The sequence below is a fragment of the Argiope bruennichi genome, chromosome 10 (assembly GCF_947563725.1).
Source record: "Argiope bruennichi chromosome 10, qqArgBrue1.1, whole genome shotgun sequence".
In the NCBI taxonomy this organism is placed as follows: Eukaryota; Metazoa; Arthropoda; class Arachnida; order Araneae; family Araneidae; genus Argiope; species Argiope bruennichi.
This window is the reverse complement of record NC_079160.1, coordinates 3,236,974-3,261,237: the sequence shown is the minus strand read 5'-3', so window position 1 is coordinate 3,261,237 and position 24,264 is coordinate 3,236,974. Positions and strand designations below refer to the sequence as shown.

Sequence of the window (24,264 nt, the reverse complement as noted above, 5' to 3'; positions counted from 1 at the left end):
AAAAATTTCTTTTGTGGAATCAAAAGGGTCCGAAACAAGGAGATTCGTCATGACCTCGAATTCGAAATTTCCGTAATTCCGCTTTCTTCATATAAGGAAACACAAGGCCTTCTGACTTTGAAAGATGTGAATTCTGTTTTAATTGTCCGGAAGTGATATGCCTTTACTCTGCACTGCTTAAAGGTCAACGAAGAATGCCATTGCCTAGTGATTTCAAAGAAAAAATATTCTCGAGTAATCGTATGAACCTAACAAAAAAAAAAATGAAGAATCCAATATATATTACTAATTGAATTCTAACATTATCATCAATAACATTATTTTATAATACGCATTCGTATAATACTTTTTCTCCGATTTACATAACACTTTAAAAAATTCTTAAAGTTATATTAAAATAAGATAAAATGCGAGTTATTTTCACGAAATTTAGAATTGAAACATGAAATCAATTTATGAAAATGAAATAAATAGTAGCTATTACATCCGAAATTGTGTAAGCGTTCATTAATTCTGTATACATGAAAATAAATAGTTTACTATTTATTTACTATTTACTTATATACTTTTATGAGACAGTTTCCCATTTTTGCCTTTCAGGCCTTAAGAGGTTTTGAGGTTAACCGTAATTAATGACATCTGATTAATTACGATTTTAAAAAGATTGAATATATGCTATTTTTAATCTCTCTCTCTCATATACTGTATGTTCCAAAAATGACCGACGGATTTTGAAAATCAATAAAAAATAAAAACTGAATATTATAGGAGTAAATCGTTTGCTGTTAAGCTTAGGAAATCAGGTGCAAAGCAAAAAATAAAAATAAAATAAAAAAGAAAACTGTAAAAAAGAACTGTTGCAAAAAAATAAAATTAAAAAAAATGTTATAAAAACTGTTGCAAAAAAATAAAATTAAAAAAAATGTTATAAAAACTGTTGCAAAAAAATAAAATTAAAAAAAAAATGTTATAAGAACTGTTGCAAAAAATCAAACAACGTTTTCCAAGGAACGCCTCCCCCCCCCCTCAGTTGCAGCAACAACGGGTGCAGTCTGAAGCAACCATTTCCAGATCTCATTTCAACTGTGGTAGATCGCCATCAGCGCTATCTGACAATGCTAACTAAATTTACTAATCGGGTAATGCTAAATAAATTTGCAAATGGCGAGATTAAATTCTCAAATTTCCCTATAGCATTCAGTCTTTTTTCTATCGATTTTCAAACTCCAGCAGTCATTTTTGGGACACCGGGATGCAAAGTTTCCTTGAAGCCGAGAGAAACGAGGAGAGATTCGAGTTTAAGGGAGTGTCCTGTAGCTTTAGTAAGCGTTTTTGCAAGGACAAAGTGAATTAGAAATGGAAGGCGGTGAAAGTCAATTCTCTAAACTCAAATGAGATTATTTCACATAAAAGGAGAACGTAAACGCCCTCTCCTTTATTTGTGACCTGTAAGCGCGTTTGAATGGATTATGTTAGACAGCTTTGAAGTGTTCGAGACGAATTATCTTTTTGAAATGGCCAAGAAGAGCCTTTTTATCCAAGTTTTACAAAATTGAAATTAATTAAAATGATTATACATTTTATGACATTCATGGTTAGTATGAATTAAAATGTATGAATTCTAAATACTACAAAATTAAAAAGATGCCAACGTTAACTGCGAGAAAATCTAAAGCTATAAAGGGAAATTACCATCGGTATGTTTAAATAAAATCCAACACAATTAAATATATAACGGTACGGCATTTTTTTAATTATTTATTTAAGCGTATGTTATTATTTATTAAGCGTTAATTATTTTAATTATTATTAAGCGCTGTCAATATAGGCTTATATAACAACAACAAAAAAAAGAAGAAGAAGAACCCGAATTTAAAATAAATATACAATGCATTTGGAGTACTTTAAAATGTGCATAATACCATTAAATTCCCAGTAAAATATACCTAAGATGTCCACAAAGTAACTCACATTAACAATAGAAATGTTTAAATGTAGCGAACAAATACAGATATCTAATTCTTTTCCCAAGCGAGTTTTCTGTTTATTAATAAAAGATTTAAAAAAAAATTACAGTTTGGTCAATTTTGCACATTTTCTTCCACAGTAAAAAAAAAGTTTATCGACCATTTCATTCAAGAAGAAAAGCTATTACTAAATTAATCTAATTATGACTAAATTATAGTTTTATTCGATTCCCTACAAAAAGTGCTGTATCTTGAAAAGCATTATATTTCAGATGAAATGAAATTACCGATGAGAAGAGTAGATACATTTCAAGTCTCCAACACGATTTATTCATTTACATCTCTCTCGATACCGCAGGATGGTTGTCTGATGATTATGCGTACCAACGCCGACAAATATCTGTAATACTTTGCCCAACACGGACGTGATAGCCGAAGTCTATTTTAGAACACATTTTACGATTTGATTGCAAGATCCAGAGCATCAGAAATAATCTCCATTCTCACAATTTACTTACTCGATTTTTAGATTCGTAGAACATTCGAACCACAGGCTCCAAATGGAAGGATTTCATTGACAAATAAAGGATGCTTGAAGCTGTCTTTGCCAGCTATACAATGGAGGAAGAATATTTTCTCGTCGGCCAAACTGGGTATCTGCGCTACTTTCAAAAACATCATAGATATTCCATTTTTAGACTACATCTACGGTGTACCTTCGGGTCTTTATGTAGAGTTATCGTGCATCGAAGACAAATCCAGATTCCTCTAACAAATTTTATAACCCGATGCAGCTGAAGACGATACCAGGGTTTGCTTTCAGCTCCTAATTCTTTCACTGGAGGAAAAACTGTGTATTGATTTCTGGAGAGTCGCAGTGGCCTAGTGGTAAGGTCTCGATTTCGGGATCAAATATACGCACTTCGAAATCCGATTACACTTTGATAACGATCCGCCGTGTATGGGGAGCTGATGCATGTTAAATCTCGCGCCTTGGGTAAAACTTCATCAAAGAAATTCACGCAGAAATTTGGAGGGGGTGCCAGCTCAAATGTCGTCCTCATCATCTGACTGAGGTTCGAAACTACGCGGTCCCTCTCAACGTATTCCTTTGTTACTTTGATGTTTCTATGTTGATGTATATAAATAAACTGATTAAGGTAATTTAGAGGATTTTCCGCAATGAACCGTATACAAAATTTCATCCCTATCTAAAAAGTGTTAACTTTGATCACGCGTACACAAACAGTAGAAATAGACTTAAGCGTATCTATAATGTAGCTTTAACTTTAATAAGCGATAACTTTTAATATATTGATTCCTTTTTATTAATTAGTCAATAGCATAAAACATTATCCGGATATTCGATGCCACTTTCCTCCTTCGGTTGCATAATCGCATCGTAATTTTCAGTTTCTTAGTTGCTGCGAAGGTTTGTGCAACAGCAAATTTGCTGACAGTTGTGGGATTTTTTTCCAATCCGAGTTGAGGTTACATTTTAAGTAGTGATGGACTAAGCAGAAATGGTGTGAATAGGAGAATTGTTACGGGAGCAGACATTTTGTTTGGAAATGCTTTCAAAACTAATGAAATTCGTAGAATCAATGAACAAATGGAAAAATAGTGAATTCTTACTTGAAATTAGATTTTAAAAAGAACACTTAATAGACACGATGGGGAGTGGGGGGGGGATAACAGCTCTTCTTGTTAAAAATATCCAAGCTTGTCAATACATCTCAAACTTCCACTATATTTTTTCAATCAGAGTAACTAAAGACTTCAAATAAAATATAACTGTATTTCATCGACTGCAACCTCTTCAAACAACATCTAAGTAACTAAGAAAGTTTTATTACATATCCAGCTTTAAATTTACCTGTTACAATTATTCTAGCAGGATTTGAGCTGGACACGGAGAGCCCCGTCAGCCTGTGCTTTGTTCTGCAACTGAAGCTGCTAAGTGCATCACTTTGCTGCACGTGACGAACATGGAGCTCGCCAGATGGGAAGATGCTATACCGGCCTGAAAAAAAAGAAAGAGCAAACTCATTTGTGCTTATTGATTAATAAAATCATTCACCAGTTTTTAATTCCCTTGAAAGAAATGAAGGAAAAGAAAGAAATTTATGTTCAGTTTTTGGGTCCTTCGTAAAATATATAGCCTGTCTACTAAAAAATTGAAACTTAAGGGATATAATTCCCGAAAATTCTTTTTTCATTATCATGTATGAAGTATAGAGAAAGTATTGTAATCGTCAAAACATACAAACGCGAGATTTTGATGAACCTTTACGTTTTAGAACTCCCTGAGTTCGAAAAATGTATTTTTTGGTCTTATTGTGTTTGTCTGTCTGTAACATATATAACTCAAATGGCTTTCAACTAGACGTATAAGATTTGATATGTCTTTACATCAAATTTGTATTTTTTTTTTTTGTCAAATTTTAAACAAAATCTAGTCAGAAGAAATCAGTCTGATCGGCTGTTCGAATATGAATGAACGCGATAATTACAAAATGAAGAGAGCTAGTTGCATCAACTTTTGAGGTAAATCTAAAATAGGGTTGAGCATCTGTTGGGCTGTATTTTAAAAACTTATAAACACGATAACTCAGAAACGTAACGCATTAAATTTACAGATATGATATGTAACTCTGTGTTAAATTTTTTGTTTCAATCGTTTAGGGAAAATATACTTTTTCAACACAAGTTCCTTTTTATTAGAGAATGCGTGAGAACGTTTATTAGAGATCACTGCTTCTGGTGAAAGAAATTTGTTTTCTTTCACCAGCACCAATAAATCTTTTCCATCATTGTCAGAATTGTTCACAAGAACATTTTATAGGATTCGCTTGTACCTTAGCTCTGAATTTTCTTCTCTCTCTCTTATTATTTCAAATATTTGGCATTTTAAGAGGATTTACAATTTTGAGTTCAAAGTAGATTCCACTGGATCACATCTGGGATATGAAGGTATCTTTTTGCCTTCATTCACATTCGAGCTATCAAACAACTCTTAGTGGAAGGAAAAACGATTCATATTTCGTGCATTAGTCAAGAGACAAATCACACATTTCGCTGCTCTGAGATGCATCTGCTAATTAACACCCGAAATTCAACAGAGTCATAATTTGCTGATTCTGCAAGTCTTCAGGCCTTGATGTCGTGGTTATATAAAGCACGATTCGCTGGATTCAAAGGTCAGAGATCTTTGTCGAGATGGGACCGTCCTATGACAAGGAGCAGGGCCAAGTTTATGAGGTGACTTTTTGATCCTACTCTATCTGAAGTATCGTGCTATTTATAGCATTAGGATCGGCTGAAATAGTCTCCCTCTAAGCTCATTACAGCATCGACACTTCAATAAAGTCTTTTACCAAATTAAAAATAATTAAGTGCTGCTCTTCTATTTTTCTAAAAATGAATGGAAAAATAAATAAAACAAAACACATGAAACTCTACTATTCATTAACACATTGAATACCATGCTATTGCCACATGGCTTGCCCGTTGGCCAACATGAATTTCTCATTATGCATTAAACACTTTGGTGAAATATTAATTACAACAGACCAGTTCATTTACAAGTGTCATCATTCCTCGTGCACTTATTTTACTGAGCTCAACAGAGATCCCCTATAACACTCAAATGCAGTCTTTTATTACGTTTGCACGTTCTATGTTGCAATAGTTCACATCATTTTAGTAATAATATATATTATTATATAAATTGAAATATTTATTAATTTGAATAATATTTATTAGTTTGACAGTTTATTGATAAATTTTGAATATTTATTAATTTGTATTTGAAATATTTATCAATTTGATAACGTTGAAAATTTTAAAGGCATTGAAAATCTTCGCAAACTACGGGAAACAAGTATTAGTGGTTTCGCCGGTCACCGGTGATCCCCGTGACGTTATGAAGGAAGTGTCCATCACCGGTGTCCCCCATAGCATTCAACGCAATAAAATACTGATAAAATAATGTTCCCTAGAGAAGTTTAGGCGCCAACTCATGGTTAGCTCAACAACACGGCATTATTAAAACGGAAATGGTAGACAGACGCACTGTCATTTACAGTTGACTTCATATTTGTTTCCTAACAAAGCTAAAGGAAAGAATAACTTGATTAAATGTTCAGGTTTTAAGACTTTCCAAAAAGTTACTGGTTTTTTTAAAGTATTATAAAATTTGACTTTTAAAAGTATTTGTGAAAAATAATCTGTGAAAATATCCGTATTATAAATGACGAAAGACTACAAACTAAGAGGAATGTTTTCCTTCACTAAATTTTGCCTATCACCATTTCTCTTTTGTTTGGATTGCATTTCAAAAAGTATTTTGAAATGAAATTGGATTTCGGTGCAACTTTCCATTCTACAAGCATCTGGCAATCGAAGAATGTAGCCCGATTCTGATTTTCAGAGAATGTTTTGCCTCCTTATATTCCTGAAAATAATTTATCCCAGTATCCATAGAATAGTTGATAGAAGCGGATGGTTAGGCTCTGAAATAAGATGGGAATTTGAGTACTTGCTTTCAGTTCGTTTATGAGATTTATTTCGTTCATCGATTAAGAGAATCATTCTGAATTTTATAAATTTACAGTAGCGTGCCGTGTAACGCAGTGCGTGACTGTAAGTTTGTTTTGTCTCGCCTCTCCGAAAGGAGAGGAGGGTGAGTGATTCCGTCTCAAATAGGCTCTCCTCACCCAAAGTGGAAATGCCTTCTCGTGGCGCGAGACGTTACGGAGGAAGACACTCCGCCAACTTGTCTTGGCGTAGCAGAGTCTTCTTACTCCAAACTAAATTTCCACTGGATACCAGTTGCGAGGGGCTTTGGCTGCGAAAACCATAGCGGCGGTTCTGTTCTTGCTGACGACCGGGCGCCCTAGTTGGCACTTCTACGATGCGACATCCCGTAGTAGGCGTTAGCTTGAACTCCGTCTGCGATTGGAAGCTGCTGATCAACCAACCTCTGGTTCCCCCGCATCCCTCTCTCAGTTCTGGGCTGGGAGGAGACGTCAGTCTAGGCTGTGTGTGCCGGACAGTTGGAGAATGGAGCCCTCGCGGACCAAACTCTGCTGTTTGTGCTTAACCGGTCTAAGCAGTCTTCTCTGTAGTGAGGAGCCTGGGAGGGGGTCTCTCTCGTTAAGTGACCTTTTCGGTCTCTCGTAACCCCTTGAATTAGGTTACCCCTTTAGTGCAGAACAGCTAGACACTTGTTAGTTTACAGTCATAAATTTCTTGAAGTTCCTTTAGACTTAACTTTGTTTTTTCAGGCCTCTACAGGCAAAAATAAATAGTTAAAATAAATAGTTAAAATTGCAGGTTTTAAAAACGTTTTACACACACAAACTCTTTCCAAATTTTAGTTATCTTGCTCGCGTGTTAGAACCTTTACGCGGCAAATATTTCATTAACTTTTCCAAAAAATGTAAATAATGTAAATATCATTAGTTAGTAAGTTTTTCTTCTTCTGTGCGTATTAGCACCTCTAGACTCCTGTTATAGTTTAAGTGCCGCACTAAAATTACAAAAACAGTACAAAATTTTAAAAACACAAAAATAAAATAAAATTCCGCACCACGGAAGCTATTATGCACGTTGTGTGGTGACTGGGCTAGTCGTAAAAACCGAGGAAGAGGAAATCTGTCTTACCTGCCCTTCAATGGCAACCATCTCACGCCACTGTTGGGAATCACTGGGGTGACCCAGGCCCTTCGGCAGAACGGGGATGGCGGCAAGACAGATGGAGACTTTCGGAGTGGCACCTCTAGCTCGGTACCTGTTGTGTTCCCTTGCTCTTAGAAGGGGAGACGGACGGCTCCACGTTCCTGACTTACTTGATCTTTTCGAGAAATCCTCTGGGGGGAGTCCCTTGCTGCGCGTAAGTATGGTGAGGAGGTACCCTCGGATCGTGCTGGGACGGCACGTTGAGACGGGTTAGTTTTGGTAAGGTCCCTGTTAGTTTGCCTTCGTAGACTCCAGGGACTTTCTTGAAGGAAACTTTCTCCTGACTAGGGGTCCAGAGGAACGAGGCGGTTCTGGTTTCATCTACCGTAAAAAGAAGAACAAACCCTGTCCCAATTCTCAAATATGGCCACAAACAAAGAAAATACGATTATGGCGAAAAGCGACTCCCGCTCAAGCTTAAACTTTCTATCAGATGATAGCGATATTTTTGAAAACGCGAAAGAAAATGATATACTAGCGGCAGATTCTCCTCTGCGTAATCCTCCAACTACTTCGGTAGTTGTCGAGAAATTAAAAAATAATAAGAAGAAACACTCTCTTAGTTCTAGGTTTCTTATGGCTAAGGCCAACAAGACTGCAAACACCGCAGATACAACAAAACAGCAAAAGCGCAAAAAGCGCCTGGCAAAATCGTTGAAAAAAGCCAAACAAAAACTGACAGAGAAACACCTCAACCTCATTCCAGAGGGTGTTTCATTTAAACCCCTCCCTAAGGTCAGTAACACTGACATTGACAATATGGAGAGTGAGGACCTCATCCCGGGTACTCCAGAGTCCCAACAGGGTATTTTTAACAACTTTGAGAGGTCCCACTTCTCCGCAGTGAACGACCTGCAGACTTTCATTGCCAAACACAAGCTGAAAAGCAATGCTGCAGTTGAGCTTATGGGGATTTTTACCCGTCTTGTTGAAAGCTTAGATATGGGAGCAATAAACAAGAGGATAGAAACTTTAGAACAAAAAGTGGGCATTCCAGCGTCACCTCCAGCCCAACCTGTAACAACAAAAACGTATGCCTCAGTGGCTCAGCAGTGGTCACAGGGTCTCCTGCCCACGCCAAATTTACAAATTCAGAACAGGGATCAAAACCCTCCTGTATCTAATACAGCTAAACCACCAGCTAAACCATCAAATAAACAATCAGCTAAAACACCAGCTAAACAACCAGTAAGACAACGGGCTCCTGAGCAAGCCAAAAGGCAGAAAATAACAGAGAAGGCAGAATTTGTGGCCTTGCCCACAATCCTTGTTGCTCCTCTAAACTCAGACCCAATGGAGGAGGAAAACACTTCTAACCTCAATATAAAATCTCTCCTGGAGGCAAATATACGCCCCAAAGCTCTAGGGGTCAGAATTATTTCATGTAGGGAGGCAAGATCGAAAAACATCCTGATCTCGGTCCCCACCCAGGAAATGGCCTCAAAACTCTTGGAGGCGATTAATGTACATGCCTACCTCAAAACTATTTGTGAGGCACGCTTTCCACAAAAACGTGACCCGCAAATTATTATCTACGATGTTGACAACACCGACCAAAACAAAAATGTTGAAGAAGAAAACTTCATCAATAGAATTAAGGCAGATAATAATTTACCGGATGGTAAAATTAGAGTGCTGTTCAGGAAACCAGGCAGGGGCGCAAGGTCACACTGGGTCATGTCTCTGTCCCCAAACATCTTTAAGGTCATTCAAAATGACAAAAGGCTGCATTACGGATTCGGATCCAAGAAATTTAAAGAACATCTTGAGCCGATCCGATGCCAAAATTGCCTAAGATTTGGCCATTCCAAAAACACCTGTACTGCACCAATAGCTTGCAGCAAATGTTGCGAAAACCATGCAATAAAAACTTGCAATAAAAATAACAAAACGTGTCGGTTCTGTCGCGAAAGCAACAGAAAACAAAAAACTACTTTCAAAACAGACCACTCTGCCACCTCTCTAAATTGTCCCTTCTATAAGAAGAACATCGAAAAACTTAAAGCTAATACCAATTATGACTAGTACACCTTCCTCTAACTTTCTTGCTTGGTCAATTTTTCAGGGTAATCTTGGTCGCTCGTTCAAAGCAACCAAGGAGTTACCAATGCTTTTCAATAGTAATACCCCAGACATCTATTGCGTCCAGGAACCATATCTGCAAGCCGGTTCCTCTTTCTTTCCATCTAAATGGCGCACTATTTACCATCCTGAGGGTAGTGTTCTCATCTCCATCAGAAACCCTAACATTGCAGTGGTGACTAGACACATTAACAAGCTATTCGTCTGTGTAGATGTCTCCCAGGGTCCGGACACGTTTACATTAATTTCTTTTTATTTTCCACCTTCCTCTAACAAAAACACACTTTTCCAAAATCTGAATGATCTGTTAGATGTTATCAAACCAAAGCAGTGGTTCCTTGTGGGGGATGGCAACATCCAATCAGAATTGTGGGGTCCTGATAGGGACGACATCAAACGTAAGAGAGACATTGGAGCTCCGATGATTGATTTCATCATTCAAAGGAATCTCCTGGTTTGGAATGATTCTACCGCAGGGCCCACATTTGAAACAAACAATGGTAGAAGTTGGATTGATGTCACGCTCTCTACGTCATCACTTTATGACCGCAAAGAGGCGTGGCAACTGGAACGTAGCACACTCAGTGACCATTCCTACATTCTCTTTTCCCTTGCTGGTCATAACCACATACCACCTACACGTTCCCGTTTCAGCAAAAGAAAACTCAAGCTTCTTGGAAAAACGCTCGAGAAGCACTTCAACTCTCATCTCGAGACGGTTAAAAACATCAAAACATCTGTTGAAATTAGCAATTTCATAGCTTATATCACTGCGCTCTTGCAAAAAACATGCTTCGTTTCTGCAAAGAACAGCCAAAAACACAATACAGTTCCCTGGTGGGATTCGGAACTGGAAACCCAAAGAAAACTAACTAGAGCACTACGTGCTCGCTTCCAGAGATGCCATAATCCAGATGAAAGATCCATAAGGAGAATTAAATATAAAAAAGAAGAGGCAAAATACAAATGGTTGATTGGCAATAAGAGTCGGCATGCATTAGAAGAACTTTGTGTTGAGGCCACCAAATACAATACATTCGACCTCCCTTATAAAATTGCCAAAGGCAAATTAAAACAACAATTGTTAATTCAAAATGTGACCGACCAATTCGGGTCTTTAACATCCTCACTACAAAATTCAGTTCAGGCCATCATTGATGCCCTCTTTCCAAAAGATGACATTACTAAAGAAACTCTTGCACAAGCAGCTATCAGGGCTAAAAATTTACTTTACGTTTCTCCTTTCTCTGACCCTGACTTTACGCGCCAGGAGATTCGGCACGTTCTGCATACCCTCAAACCAAAAAAGGCACCTGGTCTTGACCAACTTCCTTTAGATACCATTAAAATCCTGTTCAAACAAAATCCAGGTGTCATTGAACAGCTATTTAACTCCTGTCTAAGAATAGGGTATTTTCCCGATTTGTGGAAAACCGCTAGAGTCATATTAATTGCTAAACCGGACAAAAATCTCAGTCTGGCTAATTCATATAGGCCCATTTGTCTGCTTTCGATCTTTGGCAAAATTCTGGACAAACTCATCACACAAAGGATTACTTATCTCCTACACCAGAAACAGCTCCTACACCAAAACCAACATGGATTCAGAGTGGGCCGCTCATGCGAAACTGCTCATTTCCAACTCTGGAGTAATTTTCAGCATGCTCTTCAGCACAAGGGAAAGGCTTGCATCCTTTCTGTTGACGTCAGCGGCGCTTTTGACAACGTCTGGCGCGAAAGCATCTTACATCAGCTGACCTTGGCGGGTTGCTCTCAAAACCTCTTTGCACTTGTCAAAGATTACTTCAAACAACGCACAGGTTCCATCGAAATGCAAGGACAAACATGGTCCTTCCAAATAGAGAGAGGTGTCCCACAGGGTTCCTGCAGTGGGCCAGTTTTCTGGAATATCATTGTAGACACAGCTTTAAATCTTCCGCTCCCACCTGGATGCTGCATTCAAGCATATGCTGATGACCTCGTGGTTGTCATAGGGGGCTCTTGCAAAGGAGACATTGAAACAAAAGGGGCTACCATCCTGCACACCCTCACTCACTGGGGTAAAGAGCACAAGCTTACTTTTGGACTCGACAAAATGGTGCTCATGCCAATAACATTCGGCAACAGGTTAAATTTAGACGACCCTCCGGCTATATCCATCCAAAACTCCACCATTAAAGTGGTCTCTTCATTCAGATATCTGGGGGTCATTTGGGACAGAAAGCTCACTTTCACTGAACATTTTAGGCATGTCCGTCGGAAAAGTGATCTGCTTATGTACAAACTTAACACAGTTGCTAACAGATTCTTTTCCAGACATCATCATCTCCATAGACGCATATACACAGGCGCCTTCGAGCCTTATGTCCTATTCGGGTATGGGGCTTGGGGCCACCATCTAAAATTTAAGCAAATAGCTCGCACTTTTCAAATTATACAGAGAAGGCCTCTAATTAAAATTCTCAAAGCCTATCGAACTACAAGCACGCACGCGTTGCAAGTTCTTGCAGGCATCTTGCCTCTTCACCTTCGTGCAAAAGAACTTTTCGCGAACTTTCTAATCAAGGTGCAAAAAATTCAAGTTAAGTTTGAAAACACAATCCTAGATCCCGAACTGTATGAACCAACTTACAACCCATACGACCAACATCCCTGTGAATGGTTAACTTTCCCATTCCTGAAAAAACAACCATCTGGTGAAGGTATTGAAATTTTTACTGATGGTTCTAAAATTGGCGATCGGGTGGGATCTGCCATTGCTTGCTTTTACTTCGGTAAACTAGTTTTTGTTGACTCCCATCGCCTAGACGACCACTCAACGGTATTCCAAGCAGAGGCCTATGCCTTCTTCATGGCCCTCAATTACATAGATCTCACTAATCCTTGGAGCAAAGTCTCTATATACTCGGATTCGCTCTCGCTACTTTCAGCTCTGGCTTCGCCTAAACACAAAAGCTGGATGCTAAAACAAATAGCAGACAGAATAAAAGCAGTCAACTCCCATCTACGACTGTCCCTCCATTGGGTCAAAGCCCACATTGGAGTACAAGGTAATGAAGAGGCTGACAGACAAGCAAAACTTGGTACCGAAAAAGATTCCATCGACACACATGTCACCAGGTCACAAGGTACCTTGAAGGCTGACATTCGGCGCTGCATTTTAGCAGAATGGCAAAACGAGTGGGCAAGTAGCACAAAAGGCCCACAAACACACAAATATTTCCCTAAAGTATCAACTAAAATGAAATCATTCCATCCTTTCCTGATACAATTCCTCTCAGGTCATGGGAGATTTCCCTTCTACTTTAATAAATTTGGATTTACCAACGATCCACTTTGCGACTGTGGCAAAGTTGGTACACCGGACCATTACATGTATGAGTGCAAACATACTCATCTACTCAGGCAAAAATTAATTAACGTGCATGATAAACATCAGCTTCTTAAAGCTCCTAACAACATTCATGTCATCCACCAAATCATTGCGTGGATAAACGACCGCATACCTAGGCTTTAACAAGCCGCCGCTGTTTGCTCTGCCAAACGGGTGGGTTGGGTGTGTCCCTTGGTGAAGGCCTCTGTGGTAGCTTCTTGTAGATAATTGCTCGGGTTCCACCACTCGCACCAACGATGTGCTTCGCGCACGGTGTTGGGGTGGTAACTCCGTACATACATAAATAAATGTAAGTTGGTTTTATGAATAAATATTATTAAATGTGACGATTTCCTTTAAAAAGAAAATGATCGACATATTTTTTATAAGATTGAAATTTGTTTAAAAGAAATCCATTCTAGCTTCCTGATGTTTAAGAAATTTCGGAAAGCAAATCTATTCTGACTTATTGAACGTTAACTGTTGACACGTACGCCAAACATCATACTGTCTGTACATTAGCATTTTGAGACAGTGATGACTATTATTCTTCGTATCCCTTTGAATTTCTTATTAAAAAAACACGTTATGTAACAAATTGTAGCATTAGCTCTGTATTATGTTATTAGGTGATCCCCCTCCCTGAGGCATCTAAGATATGGGATGAGAAGTTTCATGTATGGTAGGTGGTTCTCTCCACCCTAATGGATATAGGAATAAGGGGGAGGTCGGCTGTCCTTATTTCAATTTATTAAATTGTGCAAAATAATTAGGAAATAATCAGTGGCTTACGAACAAGTGTCATTCCCAAAATGCACATTGAATTCTTCGGAGTGAATCGGGCAATTCTTTCATTTTTATAATCATACTTTCATTTTTCCACATGAGATAACGGAAGCGGGATCAATTCCTTTTCGTGGCAAGAGGTGGTAAATTTTTTTCTGTGTTACATGTAAACGAGATAATCACTAATACCCATGCCCTACATCACACTGGAATAGTATGGAAATGCACATAACTTTCAGCAGGGATTATAATGCGCTAAGCAGAGGATGTCTCTGTATTGAAAAGAGCAAAAAAATTGCCATAATAGTAAAGAATGTTGAAATTGGCAAAATGGGCGACATCTGAAAAATACTGAAGGGAGGTTTAAAATCTTATGTAGTAATATCAGATTATGTGAATTAAAACAAGGAAATTCTTCTGAAGGATGAGTTGATTAAGGAAACTTAAATCCTAACCCGTTTTTAAACAAATTAGAAGCCACGAAAATGAAATCGCAGCCAGCCTTCAAATATTCTGGAACTTCAAATAAAGGGGTATATGGACGTTTAGCAACAGTTCGTACTGAGAGTTTTTTTCCCTTGATCTTCATCGTTTCCTTATTCGCAACGAGCACTGCTGCGAAAATATGGAGATGTATAAATACAGCCTTTTGCGCATTCTGCGTTGGTTTCATTAAATGACGGGCATCGGCTATTGAAGTTTAAAAAATGACTATTGAATTTTTCACAGGTTATTGTGAATACAGTTAGAGATCATTTAGGACGTTGCCCACAGAAATCAGCTTTTCTCGATTGCTTTCAAGTGGATATTGTCAAACAATTATTTGGAAGTCTTTATATCCCCAAATGCATATAAAGCATATTATGTAATAAAAAGTGTCACAAGAAATGAAGCCACATAAAAATGACATCTCCTCTCCTTCCTGATTAGATTTCCATTTTTTCCTTTTAATATCAAAGTTTTTTTTTTTTTTAATCTGAGCCGTTTTTCCTACAAAAATATGTTAGGTAGTTTCTGTTGAAATGAATCATCCTTGATTATAATCATGTTACGGGGGAGGGGGAGGAATTTAGAAGAGGGTTTAGAAAATAGTAGTGTATTTAGAAGAGGGTATCCCTAGATGGAATCATTAGGTTCCACTGTTATTTTAGGTAAAAAAAAAAAAAAAAAAAAAAAAAAACTCTAGTAAATTCCGTTGGTAATCTGGAATTGAAATGACTGCACGGAGATGAGATGTGTACAGGAAAAAGAAGTTTCAGAACATTTGTCGATATTCGAAAATAATTGAAATTTATCTCTTATGAAGTTTTGTTTATTTTCATATTATAAGCGAATACTTGTAAACGAATAGTCATAGCGAATACTTGTTGAAATGTAGCAAATTTAGCCTGATGATTATTTTGTATAATGACGGATAGTGGTTTCTCAATAACATAGCACAAGTCCAAATTTAGCCCTTTGTGGCTCTTGGGCAAAGCAAGTCTTAAGGGGCCCCTTTTCTATTCTCTAACTTTCTACTCCAGAATTGTTGTTATTTTTTTATTATTTTCTAATCAATTTTATGTTGCAAATTCTGATCATTTCACACCCTCTATGTATCTGCCCGATCCTGATAATCCGGTTTTCAGCCAACCTCTCTAAGCATCCGATGTTTTCAGAAGGGCATTTGAGAAACATGAAGATCAGTCGATCAGCAACCTTGGTGCAATCGAAATAATATTCTGCTGATGAGATTTTGATTTATATTTTGTTATATTTACATATATGATATAATTTTCTATCTAATTTTGTTATTTTATAATATCTGTGCAATAAATACGTATCTTCAGAATCTTCAGATTGCATTTTTTTATTGATTCCCAATCATAGTCATAAATTCACTCTGTAGAATTAAAAGTTTTAAACTATGAAAGCGGCATTTCTTATTGAAGTTTATTCTTATTAAGAATAGTGTCGTAAAATCCTACCGTTTTAGGCCTGGAAAATTTCTCTGGATTTTCAATTAGTTAAAACCATAATGAATGTTCTGGAAAACCTTTTCTCAGTGAGCATATACCACATATGTGATTACGTGGGCTTGAAGAAGTAACCTGCTGGAAATATTAACATTAAATGATTTAACGTCTTGCCTGTAGAAGGCCTATAACTGTTTTTGCGAGATTTATGTCACATTATGTAGCCTACAAATAGCATATCCGCCTATAAGAATTACAGTGCCCTCAAGACTATTAAATATTAATGCTTTTTTAAGAACTTATTTTTCAAATCAAAGATCCAGGTGTGAAAAGAAATTGCCGAAACCTGAGTCCAGAATAATTTGTTTCTAGGTTTGTTCATCAATAATTCGTTAGTTTTTTTTCTTTTCCAAACTTGAAAATGCGCGCAGAAATAAAATGCACTAGTAAAATATTTTTATTACTTGAAAGAGAATTTAATGCTGTATTGGGAAATGTAACCGCATTTTTTTAGTTTTAATAATTTTGTGTTTTTTAAAATCATCAAAAGGAATGTAAACTGGAGCATTCTAGACTAAATTTGCATTTTTTGCCTTTCATCGAAATATCCATAGCAAAAAAGCTATTCATTAGGTCTATGTAGTGCAAGATGAAGGATAAATGCTTCAAAGTACTCTCAAATTCCTCGCCTTTCCTTTCCATTATTCGAAATAAATGCAGAGGTATGGAACAAAATTCTTCATTAAACAACTAGAAAATTTTAAACCAATAAGTGTAAAGACCTGAAATAAATCTGAAAATTCAAAATAAAGTTCAAATGTTATCGTATATATTTGCACTTACAATTTTAATACTCAATTCAGTATTAGTGATATCTCCATTTTAGAAACTTCGGATATGAGGGATAGATCATGGAATTCTTGAAGTCAAAGTTCTTAACCTCCGAACTTAACAGATTATATGGGTTTTGACATGGCATTGAGATTTCTTAACAAGTGACTACGATACAATAAAACCAGAAGAGAGAATAAGAAAATCATTTAATTACTTGATTTCGAAGTGACGTCCACTTTCTCCATCGGTTCCTTTATCCATGCTTCCACTATCACATAGTCCTTCACGAAACCGGGCACGTGACACTTGAGGACAGCCGTGTTGCCTTTCAAGACGAATTCATCGTGCATTTCGACGGCGTACCTCTGAGGCATGACTGAAAGGGATTGGAGATTATGAAAATAAGAATAGAAGTTAGTTAAAAAAATTAGAATTGAAAAGGAATAAATATAATATCAATAAAAAAAGGAATCCAACAGCGAATAATCTATTTCAAGAAATAGATAACAATAATGAATACAAATAAATCTGGTTGAAAAACTTTTTTTATCAGGTAAAGAAAAATAATAATTTTATCAAAAACCTTGTCATCAAAACCAAACCGCCAAAAAAGAGGGACGATAAGAAAATCCTATATTACAATTACATATTTATTTTTCAGTTATGAATGTTTAGTAGTTTGTGAGCTTCTTTTGTACTCATTGTGCCTTTACATTTTTCTCTCATTGATTTTTTTTTTTTTTTTTTTGCGCCTTAGATTTTACTTTAATTTCTAGATTTCTGTAAAATTTATCTTTTGTGTCATGATACATTGATAAAAGCGTTTCTTTTATAAAAGAAATAATATTTAACATTTCCTAGTTTTCAGTATTTTATATATCCACCAGATAATAATTACTAAAGGTGATACCACCTTGATTTTCCCTGTTGCTTGACAGCAGAAGCCGGCATTCTATGAACACAAAATATTTGCAGTCCCTCAGCTGGGAATCGAACCCACTCACACTGACGTTGCAACACAATGCTCAAATTACCTGTATAATCGGTTTAATATTTTTAAATATTCCACTAGAATATTAAATATTTTTATTCACGTTAGAGAAAATATTTTCTTATAATATTCTTAATTTCTCAGTTTTAATAATTTTTATGTGAAATATGGATGTCATATCTAAACTGTAAAATCCTAAAACTCGGTTTAAAACATCCTAAGTAAATTGGAATTTATAGCATATTTTATATGATTGTATCCTGTCCTGATGCTTTCCTTTTTTCTTAATTCCCTTATAATATTACTTCATTTTCGTTTAACTTAATTTTTTTATTAAACTAATAAAACCATTTAAAAATTCTTTTTTTATTTATCATTTTCTATTTTTGAATTTTTATTATATTTCAAACTATGATTATAAATGCTACGAAATCTAAAAATTAATATCTCTCAATTATTTTATGAATAGCGCTATCTCAATGAAACCATTTCTTAGCTAAATTAATATATTAATTTAGATCTAAGAGATTAAAATCTAATCTTGATCTCGAGATCTAAGTTATTTAAATATTCCATTGCCTTTGAGAATCAATAACGATTCAGAATTCCGATCTCTTGTACAAGAAAAAGTGAGTGAAAAATGGATTGCAATGGTCCATCCTTGTAAACATAAAAGCATGTAAAGTCAAGTAAAAATGTTTAAAAATACTTCATTTTATAAAAAAAAAAGTACTTGAATATATTTAATACTGAAAATATAAAATAACAGTTTCATAAACGCAGTTTTGCTAATGTGTTAAAAATTAGAATCTTCTTTCATTAAGTATTCCAAAGATTAAAGCACTAATAAACATAATTCAAGTAAAATTTTCTACATTATTGATCGCATTTATGCTGCAGTATTTTAAATTTGAATGAATAGGAATTTTCTGTCACTGTTGCATGATTTCCGATGAAACTGATTTCAGTACTTCGCACAACTACATTTTGTTTGCTCATTCTTTGAATAACAAATTATTTTAGCATTTTGATAGTCTCCTTTTAAAGCAGGTTTTTCTCTCCCCAAATTTCAACATTTAATTTGTGAATCATGATTATAAACACTATTAAATCGTGCGATGACTTTTATAGCAGTCACTGTTTTGCGATATTATTTGTATGGAATCAAAGTTTTTACTAGAATCAATGATTAAATTGAAGTTAAATGTTGGAATATTTCAAATAGTATATATTATGGAAATATTAAATAGTATATATAGTATGGAATATTTCAAATACTATAATTCAATAGTATAGTTTCAATATTTTGAATATTTCAAATAATATACTGTCATTGAAAACCATCCTCATATAAAGTTTTTGATTTCTGGTATATCAAGAAGTGAACGAAACATGAATGGCTAAATTCCATCTTTACAGAAATGAAACACGAGACATAAAATGGATAAAGTAAAACAGAAAAATGTTTTGTTTATATGAAAACCAAATTTTAAATGAGTTGTACATATTTTTGATGGAATTAATATATATCTGAATGCAGGAATTTTCTCTTTTTATTTTTTATTTTATTGATTTTATTCGATATTTCGCAAAATAGTTCTCCCCTATTATACAAAGAAAATACCATTCATCTCTAAGTAATTATATTTCCTTATTCCGAAATGAGGTCCAGTTTACCGACAATCTGTCGGTAAACTGGACAGACATCAAAACACCCCAGAAAACCGCAAGAGAGGAAAAACAAGGGAAAGTGTGCCTTGTCTGCAGACGGACAAGTCGTAAGAAAACCGCTTTAGAAGGATGTCACCTTTTACAGAAAATAATGTCGAAACCCGTGATTTCCGATTTGAAACTTTCAAGTCAGATCTGACTTTAAATTCCTTTGACCCTTGTTGACGAAATTCTCATGTACTTGACACCCCTAGGTGACCGTCAGATGCCCAACTAACAAATACTACCCCCCCCCATTCAATGACTTAAAAAAAATCAACAGATGTGACTTTTTTTTTTTCCAATTATCTTATTTTCACAATTTTTATTATATTTTCAGAAAGAATCTCAGAGAAAATGAACTTTGAAATTTAGTATATATTTTTGTTTGAGCTTGAGCTTGTTTAAAATTTAGATTAAATGACATGTGCCTAATATAAAAAAAAGGTGGCTTTAGGAAACAAGGAAAGAATATTCACCGATTTCTTACATTTTTCTATTTTAGTAATAATTTTACAAGTGAAGTATTTTGCAGTAAGTATTTACATGGATATACATAAATATATGACTCATAGTGTCGCACAATATCTTCGTTATTGGTACTGAAATATGCATCTTGGCACACATGTACACATACGTGTTTATGTGTATCAAAAAGCAGATCATATATATATATATATATATATATATATATATCAATACCTGTTTGGTGGTCATTTTTTTAAGTTGATAGAGCAGACTAGAGAAAGGTTTTTTCATAGCGCATTATTTTTCATTAAGTCTGAATGGAATTTGCTCATTCTCAGAATTCTTTTGCTAATAAACAGTTGCTTTTGGCATTGATCCCATTTCCACAAAATCGATTCATCATTCTTACGATTTTCGTTTCTCGATTTCAAGTGAAGAATGTATACAGAATAGTAAGCGTAGCTCTCTTGTTAAAATCACCTTTGTCAGAATATGAATCAAATGAAACTGAAACAAGAGAAAATTTGATGCGTTAAGCCCATTTCATACCGGCTTACACATGGAGTCGTTATCCATCCTAGTCATTTCTATTCTATTATCAGTGTGAGATAATGAAAGAAACCCTTCTTTAGCTGAAATTTTATTTATTTATTTTTTATCTCGAAGTAGGCAGAAAGAAATAGTTTCCTGAAAAGAAAATGCTTTCTACCTCTTCAAATGGTTGTGGGGGGACAGAGCCCTTTCTTAAGGCGAAGTCACTTCTCAAGGACCCCAGAGGTAAAAACGTTTTCTTGAGGATATCTTTTTTCTCTTTGTTTGTTACATTCTCGTTACACGCTCCGAAGTTCGTTGCTCGCAGCTCTGCTGGCCTCTAATTAGAGTTCCGGGTGTCGCATTTAGCAGGAGCGGAGAAGGGCGGCTCTCCTGATAAGAGTCAATAACCGCTGTGGAGCGATGATATGAAGCCGCCTTTTTTTCCTCCTGTGGGAGCCGAGTAAAGGCTAAGTAACTGGATTTGTGTCTTAAAGTCATGTGGGTTTTAATGTGCGGCATTCTGTATGGGGTCTTTAAGCAGGTAAAATGGAAACTTTTCAACAGCCTTTTAATCTCAATCATTTTGCCTACGCTTATTTTGTCATTGGTGATACATTTATTTAACATACACATTTATTATGTTTAGTTTTTCAGGTTTCGTATTCGAATTTTCCCTTTGTATTTTATACTTACATGTTCCAGATGATAATACATCGTTTTAATATTTTCAGAATTTAATCAACCGTAACCAATGAATAAATCAATAAAATATTTTATTCCATATGCAAGACACCATCTGGTTATAAATTTGAGAAATTCGTTCTTATTTTTATAACTCATATTTAATATTTCTAATAGATAATTTTTATACTTAGATGAATGAATTCTAAGTGAAGACAAATAAATTGTGCCTTAAAACTAAGCAGTAGGAAATAATAGAAAAAATAAAATACTTGCTTTTTCGGACACTAATTAAAATCTTTTAAAAACTGATTTTCTTTTGTTGTTGTTGTTTATTTAAAGAAATTACTGGAGCTACAATGCAATTAGTACATTATGCGATAGAACATTAGTCGAAGGAAGAAAAAGTTGGCTTGATCGTAAAAATATCAAAAAGTATGAAAAGTCAATTTACTTCAAGTTCATTTAATTCAAAAATCATAAAAAACCTTATTTTTATTTTAATTGATGATCTGGTAAATGTGTTGAAAATGCACGGCAAAATGCAATTTAGAAATATAGTCCCTTTTTATATTTTGCTTACGCAGTTAAACTGACATAATAAATCGATTGCAGGACTGAGAAGAAACAGACACAACAATTTGAAATAAAATATTTACCAATTTTGTATTGGTCATTTTAGGGATATACAGTGGCTTTTAAATGATTCGTTAATAAAGATTTTGCTGCATCCGTTGTTAGCAATTTACCAGCTGTAATCCAGATTCCATCATTGAATTTGTGCCATTAGCTCTATTTACGGAAAAACGTAAGTCTCAGATTTTAGCACAGGGTGTCAGTACTCAGACCAGAGTTTGCTCTCGTCCTAGATGCATAAGAGGAGGGTGGATAGGAGGACACTGACTATATATCAGAAAACTTTTGCTAACAGGAATTTTTCTATTTTATGCTATCGTGTAAAATTTGCATTTTTAACAGACTTTACTATTTAAAGTGGTTTATGAAATTTCCTGAAATTGGCCTTTTTAAAATATAAACTTATTTATGAATATGTAGTTATATATAATCGGTTTCTCATTTTGTCGGGATAAATGAACATTATTCCTCTAAAAGTAAGAAATAACAAATAAAACTATTTTCATTAGCAAAAAATAATTTTACAGATTTAAGTACTAATTTTATGTTTAAAAAAATCAAATATTTTAATCGCAGTTGTAAGTGCGAGACTTTAATCTGTCATTCTGAAATAACTAAAAATAGTCTCGGATACTCTCACTTGCTTAGAGACAGTTATTTTATCTCATAAACTTTTTTCAATTATTTTGTGTTCCAATTTCCAAAATCGTACAAGATCATTAAATAAGAATAAATTTCATTTCGGCACCTTATTTCCTTTTCTTTTTTCTTTGTTTCGTTTAACATTCATAAATTCTTTTGATTTAAAATTTTTTACAATTTTCACCATTTATACTTTAAAAAGACTACTTCAGCACAATTATGCTCGTTATTACTTTATAGAGCTTTCTTCTAATTGGTCTTTGCGTCTCCGCAAGCACCAATTTTTTAATATTGTTGCTGTTGATGTGCGACGCACTGGAAAAGCGTAAGTGATTATACAGTTTGTATATATATATATATATATATATATATATATATATATATATATATATATATATATATATATATATATATATATATATATATATATATATATATATATATATATATATATATACATACATACATATATAAATATAAAGTAAAACATACATCTTTTGAAGTAGAGTCGTGGAGGAAGTAAGACACACTTTTATAATTTTAAAACTTCGCTTTATTCCATCCGGGGAGGCATAATTTATGTGCGAGCAAGAAGCGACGAGGTACGTCAATCTACAACACGACACCAAAGCGAAAGAAAAAAAAGAGACAGAAATATTTTTTCCGTTGGTTTAATGCAATGAGATTCTCATAGTGATTTCCTTACCCGTGTCGATTTAGGTATGGGAAAAATAGGTACATTTTAAAAGAATTCACTTAGCTTGACAGATTTTTATCTCTTCACTCGGAGCATGAGAATCCCTGATCATTTTTAGAGTTCGATTTAGGAGAGAGAAGCCATAAGAAATCGAAGTGCATGCGTTGCATTTGTGTACTTAATAAAAAATTCAAAATGTGGTAACATGGTGCTGCATTAGCGAAAAGTCCGAAAAGTGTGAAGGGCTGCTGGAAACAAAACACAACTGTATTCTCTCTGAAATGCACCCTTCTTGTAAGCCGGCTGAAGCTCAAATCAACGTCAAGAAACATTTAGCAAAAATTCAAAGGAGAGTTCGAGATTATCAATCAATGTCTAATTATTATCAATATTCGAATTTTTAATAATGAAAATAAGATAAATTATTACTTTTATAACCTTTCTTTTCGAACTACTTGATTTGTTTGGATATTATACTATGCAAAGCTATAATTTATATTAAATGTACAAAAAAATCATTTAATGACTACCCTGATTGTAATATAGTCAAAAATAATTTGTAATAATCTTTGAAAAATTGGCACTAAAAACTATAGATATATCCAATTTTAGAATATCAAACTTCTATAATAATTGAAGATATAAAAGTATCAAAAATTGTTAATCTCAACAGTTTTAAACACATCATTTTAGTATTAGTAAAATCGTCTTAACATTTGTTTAAGTCAGATTCGCAATGGAAAAGAAACTGAAGTAAAAGAAAATGGGCATAAGTGGATTGCTTCGATCACAGGATTTTGCCAATTATCGGCCAGTTTTAAATGTAGAATGATATGTGATTATTATATATATACATATATATTTGCAGCAGATAAATAATAAATTTTAAAAATTCTTCTGCCTTTTTTATGCAAAAAAAAAAAAAAAAAAAAAAATCTTTGTTTATTTCAAAACACGTTTATGTCAAATATTATTTCAACACATGTTATGTCAAATATTTTTTAAGAAATATTTCAAATCATGTGAATTTTATTTACATAATCAATACTGCTTTTATACAGAGAAATGTCTTATGATGTCTGATAGAGAATGCATATTTTACAAAAAATATAAAGAAACTAGATGTCTAAAGAGGACATTTTCACATGCGGAATTTGAAAATTATA

General features: G+C 34.7%; 1 protein-coding gene across 1 annotated transcript in view; it reads right to left on the bottom strand.

The window, feature by feature from the left end:
* The window catches only part of LOC129988392 (cell adhesion molecule DSCAM-like), a 259,443-nt gene that overhangs the window by 110,746 nt on the left and 124,433 nt on the right, over nucleotides 1-24,264 (bottom strand). The window contains exons 2-3 of the mRNA XM_056096614.1: nucleotides 16,954-17,115; nucleotides 3,844-3,990 (exon numbers count right to left, since the gene is read on the bottom strand). Coding sequence (XP_055952589.1) covers nucleotides 3,844-3,990; nucleotides 16,954-17,113 — 307 coding nt within the window. The 5' untranslated portion in view covers nucleotides 17,114-17,115. The remainder of the gene's footprint in view (nucleotides 1-3,843; nucleotides 3,991-16,953; nucleotides 17,116-24,264) is intronic.